This window comes from Nylanderia fulva, unplaced genomic scaffold, assembly GCF_048542155.1.
Source record: "Nylanderia fulva isolate GAGA-0341 unplaced genomic scaffold, ASM4854215v1 Scaffold8, whole genome shotgun sequence".
Lineage (NCBI taxonomy): Eukaryota > Metazoa > Arthropoda > Insecta > Hymenoptera > Formicidae > Nylanderia > Nylanderia fulva.
Window position 1 is genome coordinate 931,612 of NW_028190916.1, and position 22,274 is coordinate 953,885.

General features: G+C 30.3%; 5 protein-coding genes across 6 annotated transcripts in view; 4 read left to right on the forward strand and 1 right to left on the reverse strand.

The window, feature by feature from the left end:
* Positions 1-218: 218 nt before the first annotated feature.
* Positions 219-4,926, forward strand: LOC114929521 (uncharacterized). The gene is made up of 2 exons (XM_029301092.2): positions 219-354; positions 1,333-4,926. The coding sequence occupies exons 1-2, from the start codon at positions 336-338 to the stop codon at positions 3,711-3,713; spliced, it is 2,400 nt and encodes a 799-aa protein (XP_029156925.2). The 5' UTR covers positions 219-335; the 3' UTR covers positions 3,714-4,926.
* Positions 4,927-5,990: 1,064 nt separating this feature from the next.
* On the forward strand, positions 5,991-15,789 carry sosie (oogenesis-related protein sosie). Its single transcript, XM_029301079.2, has 4 exons — positions 5,991-10,175; positions 11,407-11,556; positions 12,927-13,058; positions 13,812-15,789. The coding sequence occupies exons 1-4, from the start codon at positions 10,031-10,033 to the stop codon at positions 13,889-13,891; spliced, it is 507 nt and encodes a 168-aa protein (XP_029156912.1). The 5' UTR covers positions 5,991-10,030; the 3' UTR covers positions 13,892-15,789.
* On the reverse strand, positions 15,789-17,822 carry LOC114929516 (EEF1A lysine methyltransferase 2). Its single transcript, XM_029301083.2, has 4 exons — positions 17,533-17,822; positions 17,331-17,429; positions 16,194-16,603; positions 15,789-16,041 (listed from the first exon to the last, which is right to left on the reverse strand). Exons 1-4 carry the CDS (start codon positions 17,586-17,588, stop codon positions 15,947-15,949), a joined length of 660 nt encoding a protein of 219 aa, XP_029156916.2. The 5' UTR covers positions 17,589-17,822; the 3' UTR covers positions 15,789-15,946.
* FeCH (ferrochelatase, mitochondrial) lies at positions 17,434-20,943 on the forward strand. 2 transcript variants are annotated; one of them, XM_029301081.2, is made up of 8 exons: positions 17,434-17,498; positions 18,722-18,920; positions 19,002-19,223; positions 19,355-19,456; positions 19,711-19,876; positions 19,958-20,065; positions 20,193-20,357; positions 20,429-20,943. In XM_029301081.2, the coding sequence occupies exons 2-8, from the start codon at positions 18,823-18,825 to the stop codon at positions 20,624-20,626; spliced, it is 1,059 nt and encodes a 352-aa protein (XP_029156914.1). In that variant the 5' UTR covers positions 17,434-17,498; positions 18,722-18,822; the 3' UTR covers positions 20,627-20,943. The 2 variants fall into 2 exon arrangements, with proteins under 2 accessions (XP_029156914.1, XP_029156913.1); XM_029301080.2 differs by lacking the exon at positions 17,434-17,498 and adding an exon at positions 17,515-18,273.
* Invadolysin (leishmanolysin-like peptidase, invadolysin) overlaps positions 17,436-22,274 on the forward strand; it is a 294,990-nt gene continuing 290,151 nt past the window's right edge. The window contains exons 1-2 of the mRNA XM_085489267.1: positions 17,436-17,498; positions 21,603-21,958. Coding sequence (XP_085345393.1) covers positions 21,776-21,958 — 183 coding nt within the window. The 5' untranslated portion in view covers positions 17,436-17,498; positions 21,603-21,775. The remainder of the gene's footprint in view (positions 17,499-21,602; positions 21,959-22,274) is intronic.

Here is a 22,274-nt window from a genome sequence, read left to right on the forward strand (position 1 = left end):
TTATAAATATTATGTAATGCATAAATTTAAATTACATTTCTTTAAATTTTTACATCTTTCATATTAAATATAGTTTAAATTTGTAAATAGCAAGATGAATTGATGAGGCTTTGTTGACAACAAGGCACGAAGTCATCAGCGTGATGACCCGGGAAAGATAAACGATGACCCCAAAAAGTTCCTCGTAAGACATAGTGGGGGACAGTTTTTATCGCGACTCTTCACTTCTGTACGCTACTTTGACGGATCAAGATTTATTCATACTACTGCGCTAAACATTTAACCATTTCTTGTCAGTAAGAATTGTTCAGTTTGTGAATACTCACGTGTTTATCATGAAGGAGTGGAAAGATGGTGAGAATAAATTAATTATTAATATATATTCTCGTTTTTTAATATAAAAATGTGATTCTCTTTATATATATATCATAATTAAATATAAAAGTGTGATTTTCTTTACATATACCATAATTATAATAATAAAATAAAATAATAAAATAATTAATTAAAATATTAAAATAGTAATAAAATCTATAAGTGTAGTCTTATTTATACAAAAGTGTAGTCTGCATTTATATAATATTCATATTTTTATTTTTATATTTCATTTCTCTAATTATTACAAAAAAAATTGTTTTGTAATATAAAAAATTATTATCGCGCATGCTCATTTTTAAATTTATTATATATATATATATATATATATATATATATATATATATAAGAAAGAAAGAACTATGCCCAGTTTGGGCCCCCGAATGAACAGTCATGAATTACATGTTAATCGATAGAGGGGCACTCACAAAGTACGAAACAGAAGCTTTTAATTGCTTAATTGCAGTTTCATTTTTCCCCTTCAGAAGCATCGCCGTCACAAGAATAAAATCCGAATTTCTTGGACATGACGGCATAGATCGTGTTCAGGGGCTTAGCCGGATTAATGAACTTGTACCAAATACATTCTAGACATATTACTTCAATGTCTTTGGTACAATCCGATGCAGAAAACAACGATAAAACCTCAGATAAGATAGTGATACATGATGATAATAGCGAACATAGATAGCTCTAGCACTAAGGGGACTCCTCAGAAGGACCTGTCAATGGAAGTTCTTAATCTCTTTTATTGATGCCATAAAATTCTAGCCATGTCTCATTGCTGTTCACTAGGAGCCCAATTTTTTCTATAAAACTGGGCATAGTCCATTATATATATTTTTTATAACGTATATTCTTTTATCTTGAATTACATACGTATGTTTATTAAAATATAATTTTTTTATCATTTTATTAATAAGATGTATAAATAGATAAAAATTTAAATTTATATAGGAAAAGACGTAGAAACTTTAGAAGAAGGATTACAACAGGAGAAACAAGAATTTATAAGTAAGCTCAAATATAACACCAATTGTTGCAAGCAATGGACACGATGCATCAGATTGATATTTTTGTTACAATTAACGTTATTCCTCGGATGGGGTTGTTACATGATCTTACAGAATTATAATTTCCGAGTAACGGAAAATGAGACTGCAGATATCACTCGTGAAAGATATTTACCACTAGTGTCCAAAATACAGAAATCACATCCAACTGAAAAAATGTCTGCGACATTTGTCAAACCTGAAATTACAGATGAGCTAAATAATAATTTTCTAAAAGGATTGAAAGAACCAGATTTAATGCCAAGCAAGACAATTGAAATAGATGTAGACAGCAGTATGCAAACGAGTACGCAGAATTCTATTAGCATGTCAAATAAGAATATAATGGAAGCAAGTGACATCAATAATCCACTGATGACATCGTCAGAAGACAAAAAACTTTTGAAGATAATAATGTCATGGGGAAATAAGAATATAATGGAAGCAAGTGACATCAATAATCCACTGATGACATCGTCAGAAGACAAAAAACTTTTGAAGATAATAATGTCATGGGGAAATTTTCCGCTCGAAAACAGCGATATTACCTTTAATAACAACGAAGAATCTAATATCAGGAAACAATTTCTTGAAAACAATATAGCGATTATTGACTTAAACAAGTTTGCAATTAACAATGATTTTACTGAAAATGTTAATCCTTTGATGTTAAATCAAGAAGATCGTGCTCCAAATGCATTCAATGAAATCGAAAGTGTACGACCTAATGTTATGATTCCAAAAGTTGAAGATGCCGAAGATTTGACAAAAAGTTTGAAGAATAGTGCACAAGATCCGGAACAGATATTTCTCGATATGTCTGAACAATTTGCGGTACAAGACGATCATAGTGAAAAAAGTTCTTCGAAAGATGGGACTGATGAACAAATCAATGCATCTTCACAATCAGATTTTGTTATGTACTCACCTAATCAATCGCATGAATCTTCTGATATGTCCTCAGAATATTTGATTCAAAGTTCTTTTGCTTCTCAAATTGGATCAATAGAAGAATCCTCAAAAAAAATTAAAAATAACGTTGATGATAATTTATGGCCATTATTTTTTAATGAAGATAATAATAATGCGTATGATCCATATGTCGATATGAAGAATAGTGCACAAGATCCGGAACAGATATTTCTCGATATGTCTGAACAATTTGCGGTACAAGACGATCATAGTGAAAAAAGTTCTTCGAAAGATGGGACTGATGAACAAATCAATGCATCTTCACAATCAGATTTTGTTATATATCCACCTAATCAATCGTCTGAATCTTCTGGTATGTCCTCAGAACATTTGATTCAATGTGCTTTTGCTTCTCAAATTGGATCAATAGAAGAATCCTCAAAAAAAAGAAAAAATAACGCTTGTAATGTGTTATTATTGATGTCATTATTAAGACTAGAAAGGTTTAATGAAGATAAATATGGTGCGTATGATAGCAATATGTCGTCCAAAAGCGATAAGAATTTTGATACACGGATGTCAATCGTACAAGATACAAAAGATGCCGAAGATTTGACAAAAAATTTGAAGAAGATGAGTGTACAAGATCTGGAACAAATATTTCTCGAAACGACTAAACAATTTGCGATACAAGACGATCATAGTGAAAAAAGTTCTTCAAAAGATGGGACTGATGAACAAATCAATGCATCTTCAGAATCAGATTCTGTTATAGACCCACCTAATCAATCGTCTGAATCTTCTGGTATGTCTTCAGAACATTTGATTCAAAGTTTTATTGATTTTCAAGATGGATCAATATTATCAGATGATAAAATGCCAAATACTGCAAAATCTTCGATATCTAGTTTTGAATGGTTGAATGCGCCCCCTACTTCTGCAGATAATCTACAAAGTGGACCGGAAGACATATCAGAATCTAACAAGAATCTAAAAAGAAAGAGAAGAAATCCATCATTGGAGGATACGATTGAGAACACGGAGATTATTGATGCTTTTATTTCAGAAAAAAATAAAATACATAATCAATCTTACTTCAAAATCAAAAAGATTGATTCAGATAATTCTGAAAATGACTCTGAAATTAGGCGTCAAGAAAGGATTATTTTTAATGCACTTAATAATTTTAAGCCAGCCGATATTTCAAAATACAATTTTAACATGCCTGATTACACTTTTAATGTAAATGATATTGATATTGAAAAGATAGAGGATGAATTGAAATATGAAACCGTGCAATTAAATGATAAATTACTTTCTAATAAGAACTTTGATAACAAAATTGAAGATGTTGAAATGCACATTGGAATTTAGAATTCTAAGTAATAATTTTGTACAAGTTTTACAAACATACTTTTACATATACTATTATAATACGTATTAAAAAAATGTTATCGCGTTTTTTGACTGTTCGTCCCTTTCCTTATGCGTCGACGTGTGCACGTCGTGTCCGACTCAAATAATTCAGATAAGCATAATATTAATTAACATTAATAATAGAAGCATGTTTACACCATTGTAATAATTATTGCCACTACACTTAACGAGTTTTATATTTACATTTTTACATACTCATATATTTGTTTGTTAAGAGTTTAACAAGGCTCTGTAATATAAATATAAATTTTAAAGTGTAAGACAGGCAATAAGAGCCAAATCGCGGATGACAGTGCGTTATTTCAACGAAACTAAATTTTTTCGTTAGAATTAAATACCTGTGCATAAGGCACCAAATTTTACTTGGTCACGGCCAAGATTTAAAATTGGAATAATCTCTACAAGAGATTTAATTCCATACATCCCCTGTTTCCCCCTAAGGAAATAAATGCGAGAGAAAAATATAGATCCGAAAGTCGCTGAATCGGGAATCGAGTTGGGAATCTCAGTTGGAAGAGCAGTCGCCCGGCAAGCGAAAGGTCTCGGGTTCGATTCCCGATTCAGCGACTTTCGGATCTATATTTTTCTCTTACATTTATTTCCTTAGGGGGGAACAGAGGATGTATGGAATTAAATCTCTTGTAGAGATTATTCCAATTTTAAATCTTGGCCGTGACCAAGTAAAATTTGGTGCCTTGTGCACAGGTATTTAATTCTAACGAAAAAATTTAGTTTCGTTGAAATAACGCATTGTCATCCGCGATTTGGCTCTTATTGCCTGTGTTACACTTTAAAATTTATATTTGTTTATTAGCTTGTTAAAAAATATTTTGTTTATTCAAACTATTATAATTTACTCGGTAGTTCATTTATATTTGATCTCTGAAAACTATTTTGCATATAATATTTTTTATTAATAAATGTTAAGAGGCTTACTATACAACTATAAATATTATTGTTATATATACATGATTTGGTTTGATTAAATTCTTATCGTTTGGTCTAATTTTTGAACAGAAAGCGCGCAGCGTAATGTATCTGAAGATTGACGCATTTTAATTACAAGAAGAGAGAAACATACCAGATTTAAGAATTTTGCAAAATGCATTTAATTTATTCTTCAAAATAAATTCTTTTGATAGAACAAAAATTGATAAATAATACAATTAATAATCCAGACACAAAAGAAGAAAAGTAAGAAATATCCTTTTCTTCTCTCTCTACAACAATATCCCCCTTTACTTTTTTATAAATTTGACTCAGATACCGTCAATTCTAACAAAGAATTGAATCTATCGCTGAAGATTTCCGATACGCAACAACAGAAACATTTAAAATTCACAGAAACACAAGATTTTTTAGATTCCGGAAATACTAAAACATCTTTGGAAAGTAACGAACGTATTTTTATCTTGGAAAAGGAACTAACTTCTGTATTTGATGATAAAATGTTAAATATCGTGAAACACAATAATTTCTATGAAATAGTTTTTTCTGAAACTGATTATTCGGATTATATTCGTAGCATTTTCCTTTACATGTATCCTGCATTTTAAAAGTCATCATGGCGTCAACAGTACGTCGATTTAAAAACAATTCTTGGAAAAAATACATATTCAAGATAACCCATATAAAGAATGATATAAAGAACGACTACAATTACAGAAAGAAACGAATGATGCAACGGAACAACACACACACATATATATGGTATGTTAATTATTATATTAGAAGAAGAAAGAGGTTAGTTATATTTCACTTATTATTTATAAAATATATAAAATATATAAAATAACTTTGGAAAATTATATGTATCGCACTTCAGAAAAATAAGAAAGTTCTTATAATATTTATTGAATTTACGGGCAGCTATGTAAAATATATATAATTTCATCTTTCATATGACAATTTTATTAGTGTTAATTAATACATTGTAATATTAGAGACATTTTTGTGTTTCTATTTATTCATTTAACTGTCTGTGTGTGTGTATTAATATTAAATTTTTTTTATATTACAGAACAATCGAATACATTGCAAGAAGTTAATCAACACGTAAACTTATTTTAAAAAATTCCTTGAAAACAATTTTCCAAGAAATGAAAGTTCTTACTGCTTACATTGATAGATTTCATGAACATTTTAATAATAAATTTGATGAAGATTATGTTTCGAACAAACTTCTGCTGAAATTTAAAAAATCATATATAAACATATAAAAGGTAATAATATATGTATAAATATTCTTGTTTTTATATATTACGTTAGTTTTTTATGTTCACTTTATAAATAATTTATAAAAATATTAAAATATTTTTATTTATACCGATTATCACTTATCACACACTCACATATTTATTATAAAAACTATTATTACGATCAAAAAGAGAAGAACGAATAATAGATACATACAGGTACATAACTCTGGTTTTCCTTTAATTCACGAATAATATAAATACATACATACACATATATAGTACATACAGGGTTTGTCCGGAAAGTAATGCGTCGCATTTTTTTGTGACGCGACTATACATCGCAGAGCGATGGGATCGGTTGGGGAGGAAGGGGGGTACCCTTAGCTTTCCAACGGTAGGTCGCTCAATTGTTTCCATGCGCTTGGAGGGTTAGGACGGCTTATTCTGTGAACCTCTGCTTAGTGGTCGCGTCGAACTTGTGATGGAGAGAACGATAGAGCAACGCTATGCGATAAAGTTTTGCGTGAAGCTGGACAAGACGCCGCTGGAAACTTTTGAAATGCTCAAGAAAGTTTTCGGGGACGATTGCCTTTCCAAATCGCAGTCAAACATATGGCACAAGATGTTTAGAGAAGGTCGGAAGGAGGTCGCCGACGAGGCCCGCGCAGGACGCCCGTCAACATCGCGAACGGACGACAATGTGACTCGTGTGCGCCAATTATTGAATTCAGACCGTCGAATGAATGTTCGCTTAATGTCGGAATTATTGAACTTGCCGAAAACGATTGTTCACGAGATTGTATCGGAAGACTTGGCCATGCGGAAGATTTGCGCAAAATGGAAACTCCATCACGACAACGCGCCGGCTCACACCGCCTTTGTTATTACGGCCTACCTGACCCGGATCGGTGTGGCAACGGTGCCGCAGCCGCCCTACAGTCCCGACTTGGCCCCGGCGGACTTTTTTTTATTTCCTCGGCTGAAAAGGGAGCTCAAAGGACAACAGCTCGAGTCGGTTGACAACGTACAAGCTACTTCGACGGCCTCCCTGAACAGCATCCCAGTCAAGGAGTTCCAGAAATCTTATGACGCATGGAAATCGCGTTGGCAAAAATGTATTGACGCAGAAGGGTCATACTTCGAACAATTTTAAGTTGTTTTACCTATGCGATCAATAAATTCTTTTTTAAAAAAATGCGACGCATTACTTTCCGGACAAACCCTGTACAGTGTATGTATGTATGTGTGTGTATGTTTTATGTCTATATAAAATACATTCTAATGGTTTTTTGTCGCACAATATGTTATTGTATTTAATATGCAATATTTAATATATTTATACTTAATATGTAATATTCTCTCATATGAAATTTATTCGTAAAACCTGTGAATATTTGACAAAGCATGCTATGGTACAATTAGTGCGTTGCTCATATGCTGCGCATAGACCTTGAACTTATTCATGCTAATTTGTTACGATTTATACGTAGTTGCGTTAATCCGATAAGGTTCCCATGCGTTGGTTGAATAGCGATTACAATTGGTCATTCAATGATTATAAAACTGGGAAAGTAGGTTAAGCTCGTATATCTTTATAACAGTTTTTGATAAAGCATAATCTTTCCAAGATGTCACTTTTACTTTAAAATAAATTCTGAATTATAATTCTGTATCCTGCTATACAAATGTCTTCTTTTGTGTGTGTGTGTGTATTTATATGGCTAGACACATTTTTGTGACAATTGAGCTTGACGTTATTAGTTATTAATTCAATAACTCTATATCGCTTTATTCAAAGATATTATATTTTGAGATTTCGTATCAATGTGATGTATCGTATTATCACTTATTAAGAGTATACATAAAGGATATATTTTTGCAAATTGCGCGGCATCGTGCACGAGAAAAATGCGATTGATTTATTCAACAATTCTGACATTTAAACTGATCGAAAATGCTGCAAAATATTTAAAGTTACGTAAATGGAACGTTTAATAAAGTATGATGGCTGATCTTATCAAGTTTGTTATTGATTTGATATAGCGTTGCGCTTCTTTATTAATGTCAGCACCCAGCCAATCACGGGTTTAATCGCGCGCTGACCTTACACCTTACCAGAGTTTCGTGAAACATGCAAGATCGACCACGACAGTTCGATCAGTATTTCGATCGCCGGACGAGCATTCCGGCAAATTGCCTTGTAAATCACGGCACGTTCTGCACGCGTCTTGTTAAATTTATGAATTACACGCGAGCCTTCGTGATCGACGATCGATGCGAGCTTTTCCTTGTCGAAACGAGAGGCGACGCGGTTGTTGTAAAAACGACACGACAATTTCACACGCGTCTCACCGCTACTGTAAACAGATGTTGCAAAGCGCGATGCACTTAGCGTGTAGACGAATACATTCCTACGATTGTCCGGCCATAAAATACTGGCAACATGACGATAAATTTTCCCTCGCTTTCGTGCACACGCTGCCGGATGAGCCTCCTTTGTAATCTGCAAACTTAACATTTCGAACTCGACCGTATTCGCTGACGAAGAGACGCGATAACGGGTGTACTTCAAATGATAACAGAGAAACTGTGCTAGATATTCAGATAAATTCTTATAAGAATTGCGCTAGAAGCTTTAAGAAATAATATATTTTACGGGAAAAACTGTGCTCAGTTCTATTCTTTCTATTGTTGATACTTCGAAAGAGAAGAGATAATGAACATGTATAATTAATATATTTTCGCATGTATCTTTTGAATTTTAATGAGTGCTGCGACATCTTATACTATTGTTAAGCTTGTTAGATTATTCTTAATATAATAAAAAGTTTAAAAACAATTGTAAAATAACAAAAAAAGTATAAAATGCTTTCTCTTACAATTGCAGTATCATTGCTTATTTTCGCAAACTATTTGATGCAAACAAAGAATAATGTAAGTTTAAAAAGAATATTTTTATGAAACAAATGGTAAACAATATATATTAGCCAGGAATACAATGTATTTAAAAATTATTTAATGTTTCTGACCTATAAATAATTTTTTTTTCATTGACTAATATAAATGATCAAATATTTGATTCGACGTATATATATTTTAATGAAAAAAATAGCGGCATTTTTATAAGTTGTTTTTCACATGCGCCATCAGCATGAAGCAAATTTTTTAAATCAATCTCGTGTAACTGCGAAATATACGCTACATCATAAAAAGATTAAATCAAATTTTTTCGAATTGACTAGAAAACCTTAAAAGATTGTTGATACGATCAGAAGATAATTACAAAAGTTATTCGAGATAAATGACTTTCTCGAAAATGAAAACATTGGTATTAGACACGTTTTTATTGACTGTTCAATTTTACGTATAATTTAGTAAAGATTACTAAATTCCACCACTAATGTATGAGGATCTATATTAAGACTAGATGGCAGATGATAACGATGCAGAGCAGAGAATACTTTGGAGGGTTGTTCTCTGCTTGCGTTCCGAAAAGGAGTTAGGCTCCATGTGTTGGATTCTCATAAATTTTGGTGGTAGTAACAGTTCGGTAACAGAACACAGTCACACCTAATCGCGTCTTTCGTGGCGATCGAAGTTCAGCCGGCCAGCTTCGTATTCAGATTCTCGAAGAAGGTGGTAAAGTAACCACCTTATGGTAGAGCATTTTCTGCTTTAGTGGTGGCAGCACGGAGGGCAGTTTCGTAGTGGGGGTACTTTGAAGGCTTAAAAGGTCTTCCAACGTCCTTGTAACACGCAGTCTTGGAATCAAACATACTTGTATTTCGTGTAAGTGGATCGAAAGTGCGAGAAGTATTTTTACTTAAAAGTTAGCCGCCGTTGATTCAGACTTCCATTAAAGTGATCCTGTTTATGGTCGAGATTAATTTGTTAGAAAATTAAGAAATTAAAGAAAAAAGCCGAATGGAATAAAAGTTTATGTAGAAAAGGAAGTGATTTTTCTCTTCGTGAGTTATCTTTTTTCTAGAGTCCGTATTTGTGATTTGTGACTATAAGTGATAATAATTCAATTATTTGTATAACGAGTGACAGACCATGAAAGACGAAATGGTTGTCCGAATAATTATATCTGTTCTACTGGTCGTATCAATATTTTCACCACTGTCCTGTGCTCTTACTACTTTTGGAAAGACCAATCCACAGAATCAAAATCCAAATCCACCACCGCCGCCAACACCAAGTACGTATATGAATTAAATAATACAAATTTGAAGTTAACAATGCGACATGTATTTATCTAAATAAGTATTACATAATAAGCATTATTATTTAGAAGAAAAGTATTTGTTTAAAAAAATTTTTAATTTATGTTAAATTTTTATATTAATATATATACAATATTTATAATATATTATATATATTAAATATATATTGTACATGTATTATATATTAAACTTTTTACACAGTTAAATTATTAATTTGTGTTTATTGTGATAAAAGTATATGTTTAAATAACTTAAGTGCGATTAACAATTTTAAAGTATATTCTAATAACGTCTATTAAGGCAAATTCACAAAATATTTTAATGTATATAGCAATTCTATTTAACTTTGTTTTATTAAAAAATTCAAAAACGTCGTAAAGCTATTAATTAATTTTTGTCTATTAATTTTATTTTAAATAGAATTTCTAATTTATTTTAGAATAATAATTATGGATTTCTCCGATTCAGATTTCTATGTATATAAATTTTAATTTGATGCTCTTTAAAATTATATAAAAATATTTTTTACGTACATACATATACTGTATTTACTCAATATGTATAAATTTAATTATTTTATTGTATACATAGAGAAAGATATTATATAAAAATGTATATCATAAATTTCTTTAATACTGGCATTTATAATAATATGTAAATTAGTATTTAATAATTAAATACAATTTTATTTAAAATTGCGTATAAATAAAAATGATATTTATGAGAGTCAAGGTTAAATTGAAATGCAGATGAATACTAATGCTTTGCTGAATGTCAGAGTTCTCATTCGTATGACTTTTTGACGATTACTATTCTAAGTTCTTCATACTCATCTTTGCACAATTGAGATATAATTGTATTTGTAGATTTTATTTTATTTTACTCTTTACAATATTTTTGCTTTAATAATTTTACTTTAATCATTTTTATTATAAAAAACATAAAAAACAAAACGAGATTCTTTGAATAAATATTTTAAATATTAAATAAAAATGCGATAAAGAAAAAAGTGAATATAACAAACTTTATATATTGCTTTAATTTCATAACTTGCAAATTTAATGACCAGTAATATATTCTGAAATAATGTGTCGCATACATTTTTTACGGATTTCTATGGATTAGTATGGATTAAAAATGTATGAAATTAATTAAGGATTAAATAAAATTACGGTTTCTTATATAGATTAATATCTATAATTGCAGTTGGCAAAGCACGCGAATGCAAGATAAAAAGTGATTGTGATGGAATTCAAAATACAACATGTATGGCAGATCCCCGAGATGGAAGAACCCGATGTCTATGCGGCGATTATTCAGCACCACTTAATGGTGCCTGCACTAATAAATTCAAAGGTATTAGATTTTTACATTATTAGTTCTACATTATTTTATTTACTCGTTATATAACAGACAAAAATAACAAGATCAGTTTTTTGACAAGATTGACTTTAGTATGTAAATATCTCCAAGATAAGAGATGTCCCAAAATAATTGATAAGAATTTGAGCATCATATTCTTCGCGAAATTTGCAAAAATACAAAATTAATTTCTGATTTTTGTCAAAAAATCTGCTTCCGTGAAACATTTTTCAAAGGGATTTAGGCACGCTATATTCTGATACGTAACATCATTTTTCTTGTGTATTTAAGTTTTTGTATGCATGACAAAATATTTCCGATGTTTCGCATGTTATTCGTTAGGTCTATTATTTTAATATCATGAAATAGTCAAACTTCGGAAGGATGATTATAACTGGAAGGCACTCGGATTTGCACCAAGATTTGCATATACTTACGTGCTGTATTGCAATATGTGAACATATGACGGTGTTCGTAGCGGGTCTATGGTTATCTATGCAAATTGGTACGGGTAAAGAGTACCGCCCCGACCTACCTTCAACAGTTCTGATACTACCTGTTTTTCTGCAGTATTCCTGCACAGCAAGAGAAAGCTTAAAAATAGAACGACAGCAAAAAATATTACATTTAATCATTATTCTTTTGAAATTAGACTGTGAATGTTATTATGTATTTATTATAACATTTTACGAGTTATAAAATTACTTACGTAAGTAAAGACGTCTTTATGACTATTATATTAAATCACATCAAATGACTGATAGAAATGATAGCAATAACCGTACCTGGCACAATGCAATAAAATTGAACTAAATCTCAAAACTTTGGAAACTGCATAGGGTAATTGTATAACTGTATAACCAAGTGATTTGTAGTTCGATACGTAATATTAGAGGTTCGTGAAACGATCCGGAAACCCGGCAATTTGACTTGATTAAATGATCACTATGCATGTTTCCTTTCTGATTTTCGGCGAAGTTGCCGATGATTACCTCGGACATTTTAAGTGCAATTAATCGCAGTTACAAATCGATCGCCGTAAAGTTTCGTCGTAAAGTTATGCTCGAGCTCGAGAAATTAAATAAAGCTTTGTATGTATTACAATCACACACACACACACACACACACACACACACACACACACACACACACACACACACACACACACACACACACACACACACACACACACACACACACACACACACACACACACACACACACACATATATAAGACGTTGAATAAATGTTTAAAATCTTTGTAAAAGTAAATTTACAAATTCTAAATCTTGAAAAGCACGATTGCTCTCTGATCAGTTTTTATATCATTTGTTATTTTTAAAATTTGCGTTCTTTTCTTTTAGCGCTTCATGCATCCTGCAATGATGATGGAGAATGCATAGAAGATGCTCACTGCGTTATCCAAAACAGTTCTTTAGGAAGACGATGTTATTGTCAAGATGGATTTGTTCAAGAAACACCATTATTTTGTAATGGTAAGCTTCATTTTTTATCATCTCAAATAATTTTTGGTAATATAGTGGGGACAATATATTATATCCTGTATATATATACATTTGATATTGCGATTTCTATAGATTACAAAAATATTTATTATTGCTTTTTAATGCATTATCAAAATTTAATTTTCTACAAAAATGTAAATACAATTTGATAATTATTTTACATTGAAATAATTTATAAAAATTTATTAAATTTATTAAAATTTTTATGTTTAATATAAAAGAAGCATCAATATATTATAAGACAAAAATGTTCTTTTTAATTCTCTATAGCCATAAAATATTCTGTTAAACACATATGAAAAAATTCTGTTAGTTTTTTATTATTGCTATATTTAATTAGTGTATAATATTTAAATAATATTTATTTAAAATAAATATTTGGCAAATATCTTTCTGATTCCCCTGAAAAACAGAATGTTTTTAATCTACATATGCGTAAGAATTAAAAAAATACGATAATAATTTGCGTATTAAATATTACTTATCATCTCTGCACAATTAATAAGAAATCGAATGACGTAATAAATATCGCTTAGCTGTTCTATTTGTAATCTAAAATATGAGTCGCGATAAATGTGCGTTGTGTGTAATAATAACGGAAGTTTAAGAAATTTTTATAAATTTATCTATGAGATAACAGAATTTCTTATTTTTTCCCGTGCCATGATATGTGTTGATATTAAAAATATCATCAGCTGAAAATATTATTTATATCTTTTGTAGGTTGCTCATCGATCTTTACGTTGCATACGATGATTTTTCTGGCTACTTCGCTTATACTTGGAAGACTTAACTATATCTAAATCTTCAAGCTTTAAAAAATTATCTTGTCAATTCCTGAACCTGTATGATAACCTACGGTAGAGAAATAACAATTCTTCGAATTAAATTATGAATCCGATTTTACGCGAACATATGCTAGATTATACACTTATTTATAAGAATATCATTAATCTCATTAATTTAATAAAGCATTTAAGTATAATATATATGTATAATTATATATTCGACTTTTAAAATGATAAAGCACTTTTATATAAACTAATTATACATTTTCTATTCTGAATGTAAACTGTTCCAGTGGTCGCGCACTTTTTTCATGACAGACTATCTTGAAAAATAGTTTTTTTTTACAAGGAAAAATTTTATTAATAATTTCTTTTTTCACAAATTTTTAATAATTGCTCATATGAAATAGTAAGACGTTCACATATTTCGTAGATTTACAATTATTTAAATTGATTCTTTCTTTTTTAACATTTAAATATATATATATATATATATATATAACTATTCACTATTTTTACTTTATTTAAGTAATACGGAAAAATGTGCAATTATTGGAACAGTTCGTATACTATATAAAATGCACTATGTTGCAAATATATACGTAAATAGTCTCATATTTTCTAATTCTAATTCTCTAATTCGTTTTAAACTTGGAAAATTATACCTATTTTCAAATCGTCTTCTCTTTGATGCATATATATTGTAATCCATAAAGCCTATAAATTCTAAGTGATAAGATGTGTAATAGCTTTGCATTTATTCTATAAGATAATGGATAAGTAGACTTTTTATTCATTTTCAATCTATAAAAATAAATAATTTTGCTTTTGCCACTTCTGGATAATTTTTATTAATATAAATATCACTATTAATTTAGTTTTATGTTGTTGTATCATAGAGTGTAGCTCAATTTTTAATTATAAAGATTACGTTTGTAACAAAAAGTTAAAAAAGTAAACATTAACTTTAAATCATCTTGTATGTAATTATCAATCTATCGTAAGTACATAATCTCTTTCGTACTTGTGTACATATTCTATAATACATAGAGCACGCTTTAATAGATTTATTACGATTAGAAAAAAATTTATTATAATTCATTTAAATTAAAGTAAACAATTCATTAGCATATTCTATATAAATTTTATTTATATATTTATTGTATGATTACAATTTGCTATTTAATTACTATCGCACTATATCTTAATTTTCACATTCTATTATTCTATTGTTTTATAATAATCACAAGACAAGTGCGAAAGATTGAAAATATTAGATTAAAAATAGATAAAAAAATATAATACTAATATATGATTTAGATAAAATTTATTATTAGATTGATGAATTAGATTGTTGAATTTAACTATGTTTAAAACACGAGATATAAGAATGATGCTTCAGTAGTAAATTTTATAGTGTATGATTAAGCTTCATGTTTTAAGAACATTAAAGAGCATTGAAAGATAGAAACATTTTCATGTAGACGCACATATGCATTTTATATATCACATATAATTTATTTAGTATAATTTATATATTGTAGTACAATTTATTCTCTAATTTAACATATTTCCTTTAACATATAAAATAATAAAAAATTTTTTATCTTAACTCTGTAAAAAAATTTAGGTGTGACATCAAAGTAAATCTTTCTGAAAAATATTTTGTTAATACCTTAATTATTAATATAAATGCACTAGATAAAGAATGTATTTATTTCTCTGTGCTACCGTATATATTTAGAATATTTATTAATAATAGAGATTTATTGCAAATTTTAATTTATGATGATATAAATATCTTTTGTAAACTTTGTAATGTAATAAGAGTTAAAAAATATGTAGAAATTATTCTCACTCTAATATCATGTTATGTATTTAAACATTTTGTGTGCACAAATAAATCTTGAACTTTTTCGAAATATTTATTTATTCTCATATGTAAAAGATGATATTATCAAAATCTTTATACAAATTATCTTATTTTTTATTTTATACAAATATCTCGTTTATTTGTGTATGTAGTATAATATGTATATATAAATATACACATAAAAATTTTTTTTATTATCATTTTTTCCTAAATACCAATTGTGTTACAGTATTTCCTGTCTGTCCACCAAATTGAAATGTATCCGCAGGAAGTTGACTTTCGAGTTCGAAATCTGTAAAGAATATAATTGTATTTTGCCACAAAAATATATATTTTGAAAAATTGTCTTCATAACAATTTTTCTTGTAAAAAATTATATTTTTTATATAATTATTAGAAAAATAGAAAGAAAACTATTAAACTTTCATTATAAATTATACTAACGATTCGTAAATTGTTTTAATAATTCTTCCTTGGTCCAATTACAGGAAGTCAATACTAAATATCCTTTTGGCAAAAGAATGTGATGTATATTTTCTATATATCTCTGTCGCTTCGCTGTTGGATCTTCTGGATTTAAACTAATAGCATCATAAGTGCCTTTATCATGGACAAGTTTAAAGTCATGTGATAATGTATTATTGAGAATATCGCAGACTTCTAATTTCACATTTGGTAAATTATTATCATTCAACACCATACGGGCGAGATCCACCGCTTTCTGTGAATAATCTACTCCTGTCAAGTCTGCGAAACCTTGTTTCGCGAGTTCTACCAAAGTCATTGCATTACCGCATCCTACGTCGATTATTTTATCGCTTTCTCTATTTAAATCCAATTTCGTGGTGATCCACCTAGAAAATGATCTTGTTTGTTAATTTCAAAATTTCCGCACATATGTCTTCATTTTTATGTATGTACATATAGAAAAATAATTAAAATTGATTTTGTTAAAAATAATGAAAGTCCACTGCGCTTTTCTCTGATATTTATTGCATATTTTTATATATTGTTATCATTTATTTAACAAAAAAAATCACCCAATAGTCAACAATTACTTATTTTTTATATTTTATGAATAAAATTATGTAATAATAATAAATTTGCTCTTACATTCTTTCTATATACAAAACTCTCACATATATAAGATATTCAGATTAAATATTCAGATTATACAACATATAATCTTTATCATATATTTTAAAACTGACAAGCGTAAATATAGAATCAAAACTATTTTAATGCAATCATTAAATCTGAAATAATTAAATCTTTTACACTTATTTCTCGATTGTAATTAAGAGAAAAAGGAGAAGACAATTTTTTATAGATAATAAAAAATATATATTCGAAAAAGACGGCACAGTACTTTTTATCTACAGTAGATAAAGCTACTATTGTAAATACCGACGCGGTAACGGAAGAAATAGTTTCGTAGATGACGCCATCAGTAACGCGCGAGGAACTGCCTCGGTCGCGTCGTGTTTACATTTTCGCGCGAAAGTCCATCGTTTTTTCGTCGTGTTGTTTACTCGCGGTGCGTAAAACGGTGTGTTCGCGGTCAATCCCTAGCTCACTTACCGTACGACTTTGCGCGAATTGGCGGTGCCGAACCATATCTCGCCCACGTCGCCGTGATCGTGGAAGTTGTCGAGTTCCTGGGCGTACGCGTTCTCCCAGCTGCAAGAGACACAGAGGAACGTCAAGTAAAAGCGGCGAGTAATGCACGATGAGTGTTGCGCGATCACGGTACGTACGATATATTATATTGTATATCACTCACAATTCGAGAGTGCCGAGATTTGACGGTGCCAATTCCTCGTTTTCTTGCTCCGTCATTATTTTATTGCGATTCCCTTCGGCCTGATTGTCGAGCGACACAATTCCGATACGACCAGATCTCTCGTTACGTCAGAATTCCACAGTTGTTGTAAGCGAAGGAGGGAGTTCATTCACAGTCAGATGCGAAAATCTAGACAGATATACATAGATATTTATTAGGCGTGAACCGGTTCAGTAAATTTCAACGTGGAAAGGAGACCATTTGTGTTGCCACAGATTGTTTCGAAACTTTATGGTTAGATGGCAGTGACATCTAAGGGGCTTTCTCTTTATAATTATTTATTTAAATAATATATAAAAATATAAATAACATATATATTTAATCTTTTATTATAAGAGAAAACATAACAATGTTTTTTTTTATTAATATTATTTTGATCAGTCTAGGGAAATATTCTTTGTAGAATTGGCAACTTGATGCCAACTAACACATTTACATTTTCCACTTGTACATACACAATTGCATGTGAATGAATTGTGTCGTGTCGAATCTAACCTCATCGCCGCGTCTTATCTAACGGTACTTACTGTCATCGTGATAGTGCACGTCGTTTTTATTAACTTACATACTGTATCGCAACATTAACTTACTACCTGCAATTTTAAACATTTCGGCTTAGATTGTCAAGTACTGTCTATTTAGACATGAGTGTCAGCAAGTTGTTAATGAATTTGTGTTTTGGTAAGTAGATTGCCGTGATACTTTTATATCCGGTGATAACAGTTAACAATCAGTTGATTGCAATTATGTAATGACAATTTAATGACAAGAGAATATTAATATTATCTTGATATAACCTCTACGTTTATGCATGAAATTATTAGCCACAACGTGTATTAATATTGAAGTTAAACTATTTTTTATTGTTTAAGATGACAAGCAATATTAATTATTTTTATCTGTAGTTATTTTTTAACATTCTACATCTTAATTGTATAAGATATATAAGCTTATGAAGTTTACGGAACACTGCTATATATTAAGTTAGTTTTTGCAGTCTTCGATTACATGTGGAATAATTCTGAGCTTCAAATTTATTGTTTACATTAATCCTTGAGATAATTTACTTTTATATAATAGTTAAATGAAAGAGAATTCTACATAATAATAATAATATGATGTTATTTAGGACAACAATGTACAAAACTCTCTGTTTCAACACGGTGCTACGCTTCCATTGCTACAAATCTAGCAAATAATGAAAACATAAAACCAAAAACTGGTATATTAATGTTAAACATGGGTGGCCCTGCCAACATTGATCAGGTCCATGAATATTTATTAAGAATAATGACCGATCGTGATATGATTCAGTTACCAGTACAAAGGTTCTTTATATTTTAATACATTTGTGTGATTATAATAGTGAATATTATATAGGAGAGATGTCTCACAGAATTATGTTACAGTAAATTAGGTCCTTGGATAGCTAAACGTCGTACTCCAGAAGTACAAAAAAAATATTCTGAGATTGGTGGTGGATCACCCATTCTGCAGTGGACAAATAAACAGGGCGAACTTTTATGCAAAAAATTAAATAAAATTTCGCCTGAAACTGCACCTCATAAATATTACGTTGCCTTTCGATATGCAGATCCTCTCACAGAGGATACTCTTGAGAGGATACGCAAGTATAGTTATATTATATTTTCTTAAATATAATGTAAACATGTGCAATCTAAAAATATTAATATTAAAAGATAATTTGAATTAATTGTATATCTTTGGATAATTGTATATCTTTTATATTTACTTTTTTCAGTGATAGAGTACAGCACACAGTAATTTTTTCTCAATATCCTCAATATAGTTGTTCAACTTCAGGTTCCAGTTTTAATGCTATATACAATTATTATAAAACTAGGTGATTATTATGTTATCTTTCATTTATTTTTAGATAAGAGTCTTAGAAAAAGTTATGCACAAATATTTGATATGTATATTTATTTTATTTTTAAGTGTATATATGAGATATATGATTTGATGCATTCTTATGCATTATTTTTACATATATATGCTATATAAAAGTTGAAATAAAAAGGATGAAAGATAGAATAGAAATGCATAAAAAGACATATATATGTGTACATGAAACAGATGTAAATTACATCTTTGCAGAGAGTTGCCAAGTGAGATGAAATGGAGTATAATAGATAGATGGGCTACACATCCTCTCCTTATAAAAACTTTTGCTGAAAGGATTAAACAGGAACTTGCACAATTTCCTAAAGAAAAAAGGGATGACGTTATCATTTTATTTTCAGCTCATTCATTGCCATTGCAGGTTGCCATTTTTAACATATACATTTATTTTTGTGATTCTTTAGAAATTATTTCAATTAGTATTTTTCCATATGATCGCTAGGTTGTAAACAGAGGGGATTCTTATCCCGCGGAAGTTGGAGCCACAGTTGCATTAGTCATGCAGGAATTAAATTATTGCAATCCATATAGTTTAGTGTGGCAATCGAAGGTATATCATATAAATGTATATGTTTAAAATTTAACGAAATTAATTTAGAAGAAAATTAAGTTAATTTTAATTTAGAAGAAATCTTTCTTGTTTGATGCATTTCATATTACGAAATATATATATTTAGGTTGGACCTACGGCATGGCTAGGGCCTTTTACCGATGAAGCATTAAAAGGCTACGTTAAACAGGGCAAGAAAAATTTTATTTTGGTACCGATTGCATTTGTAAATGAACATATTGAAACCCTCCATGAATTGGACATAGAATATTGTCACGAACTTGCCCAGGAAGTAAGAAACGCTTCCGTATTTTTATTGTTTATTTTATTAACGAACAAGAATATTTTATGTTTAATTTTCAGCTCGGTATCGAGACAATACGAAGGGCTGCGGCTCCTAATGATCACCCTATTTTTATCGACGCTTTGGCCGACATTGTTGATTCTCATCTTAAATCGAAACAATCTATAAATCCTAAATTTTTAACGCGATGTCCGCATTGCGTAAATTTAAGTTGCGATGCTAGTAAAAATTGGTATGCTAAAATATGTAAAAGTTAATAATTATTGCGATATTGAAATTATATAAATATTATCCTTTCTTTATATATTTATAATTACATCTGTTTAATTATATAAATTTTATTCTTTCTTTAAAGTATGAAACCAGTATGAAATAATTGCTTGATTAAAGATACGATTAATTATATGTGTGCAATCTGTTTTATATACACATTAGTTGTATAATGTTATGTGAAAGAGAATGTTTGTTAATAATTGGATGAAAAAGAGTGAATAGGGCATACGAATTATATATACATATATGTGTATATTTTGTAAAAATTTCGTATATATATTATAATATTGATTAAATCATATTTCTTATATTTTGTTCTTAGAACCTTCGCACATTTCCTTGGCAATTCCCAGTTTAAAATCTACTTTAAAGTGATTTTATTAATAAAAAGTAATTTTTAAATATTATAGCTAAAATTGCTCGCATATTTCCTCGTTTCCAATCATAATCTAATTGTAAGATAACGTGATATTGCCTGTTTTAAGTAAATACAAGTTCTTATCAAGATATCTATATTTTTCGTGAATTTATATATAACTGTCCGAGTTGCGCATTCAGCGGATTTCTACTTTTTCCACGAGGTTAAACCATGATTACATTAGATGCATCGACGATTTCGATGTTAAATTAAGTCTTACTAACTTTTTCTTGTAACAATGTCACGACAATCAGACCGTAGAGATCGTATCCGTAGCTATAAAACAGCAGTTATTGCATTTTACATGTAAACTTAATAATATTACAACCAAAACAGTTGCTTGTAATTTCGCAACTATTCAACAAATTGTTTTATATTAAAAATATTTGCTTTGTTTTTTATATATATATATTTTTATTCATTCACCAGTCGTTTAATAAGAAAAAGAATGAATTCATGTTAAATTGAAAGTTGAATTGAAAGTTTTAGATCGAAAGCGCGAGACACACGTCGTCTAAGAGAATGCTGTGATTTCTTCTCAGGTTTTTCACGACGAAGGGTTTATCCCAGCGACAGCATCATCATCGTCGTCGTCGTCGGAGTGCAGCCTCCTCCGCCGGCGTCGTCGCGCTCGTGGTATCGAACGTGAGTCGCGCGGCGCTGCCTGCCGCCGCGTTAGCTATATAAATGCGCGACGCCGGCGGGCGCGCTCAGTATGTATCATGCGTTGCAAGTGCGAACATCGTCTGTGATGGCGGCTAGAGTGCGGTTGAAGATTCGTCGCGGCATCGGCGTGTCACCGATCGCCGTTCTGCTTGCAGTGTGCGCTGTGTCGAGTCTTGTGAGTGGGATGTTCGAGCACCGGCACTGCGATCATCAGCATCCACGAGCGCACGAGGTAAGTGCATTCCATTCATGAACATCGCGAAGGGCGATTCTAACCTCTCTTCACTCTGTACAGTAGTTTACTCCGATCGCTCGTCCTCGTCGTCGTTTTTTCTTCCTCGCACAAGTATACATATGTCAATTGTGTACCTCGCGAATGCGACATTTCGATCGTTCTTTCGTTCGTCCGATACTTATTAATATTTCGACATCTGTCAATCGCATTTCTCTTTTCTTTAACGTTTCCCAACGAGTTTTTAATCTTGTTGAAAAGAATGTTTACTAAACGTGACGCGTTCGTGTTCGTATTGGAAAGCGTGCGACCACTA

Bases quoted from the DNA above. Each gene is read 5' to 3' on its own strand.
- sosie (XM_029301079.2), top strand. From the start codon at position 10,031: ATGAAAGACGAAATGGTTGTCCGAATAATTATATCTGTTCTACTGGTC. The intron at 10,176-11,406 runs GTACGTATATGA...CTATAATTGCAG, and splicing joins ACCACCGCCGCCAACACCAA to TTGGCAAAGCACGCGAATGC. The intron at 11,557-12,926 runs GTATTAGATTTT...CTTTTCTTTTAG, and splicing joins CTGCACTAATAAATTCAAAG to CGCTTCATGCATCCTGCAAT.
- LOC114929516 (XM_029301083.2), bottom strand. From the start codon at position 17,588: ATGACGGAGCAAGAAAACGAGGAATTGGCACCGTCAAATCTCGGCACT. The intron at 17,430-17,532 runs GTGAGTGATATA...TGTCTCTTGCAG, and splicing joins AATCTCGGCACTCTCGAATT to CTGGGAGAACGCGTACGCCC. The intron at 16,042-16,193 runs GTTAGTATAATT...TATTCTTTACAG, and splicing joins ATTAAAACAATTTACGAATC to ATTTCGAACTCGAAAGTCAA.
- FeCH (XM_029301080.2), top strand. From the start codon at position 18,237: ATGAGTGTCAGCAAGTTGTTAATGAATTTGTGTTTTG. The intron at 19,457-19,710 runs GTGATTATTATG...ACATCTTTGCAG, and splicing joins TACAATTATTATAAAACTAG to AGAGTTGCCAAGTGAGATGA. The intron at 19,877-19,957 runs GTTGCCATTTTT...TATGATCGCTAG, and splicing joins CTCATTCATTGCCATTGCAG to GTTGTAAACAGAGGGGATTC.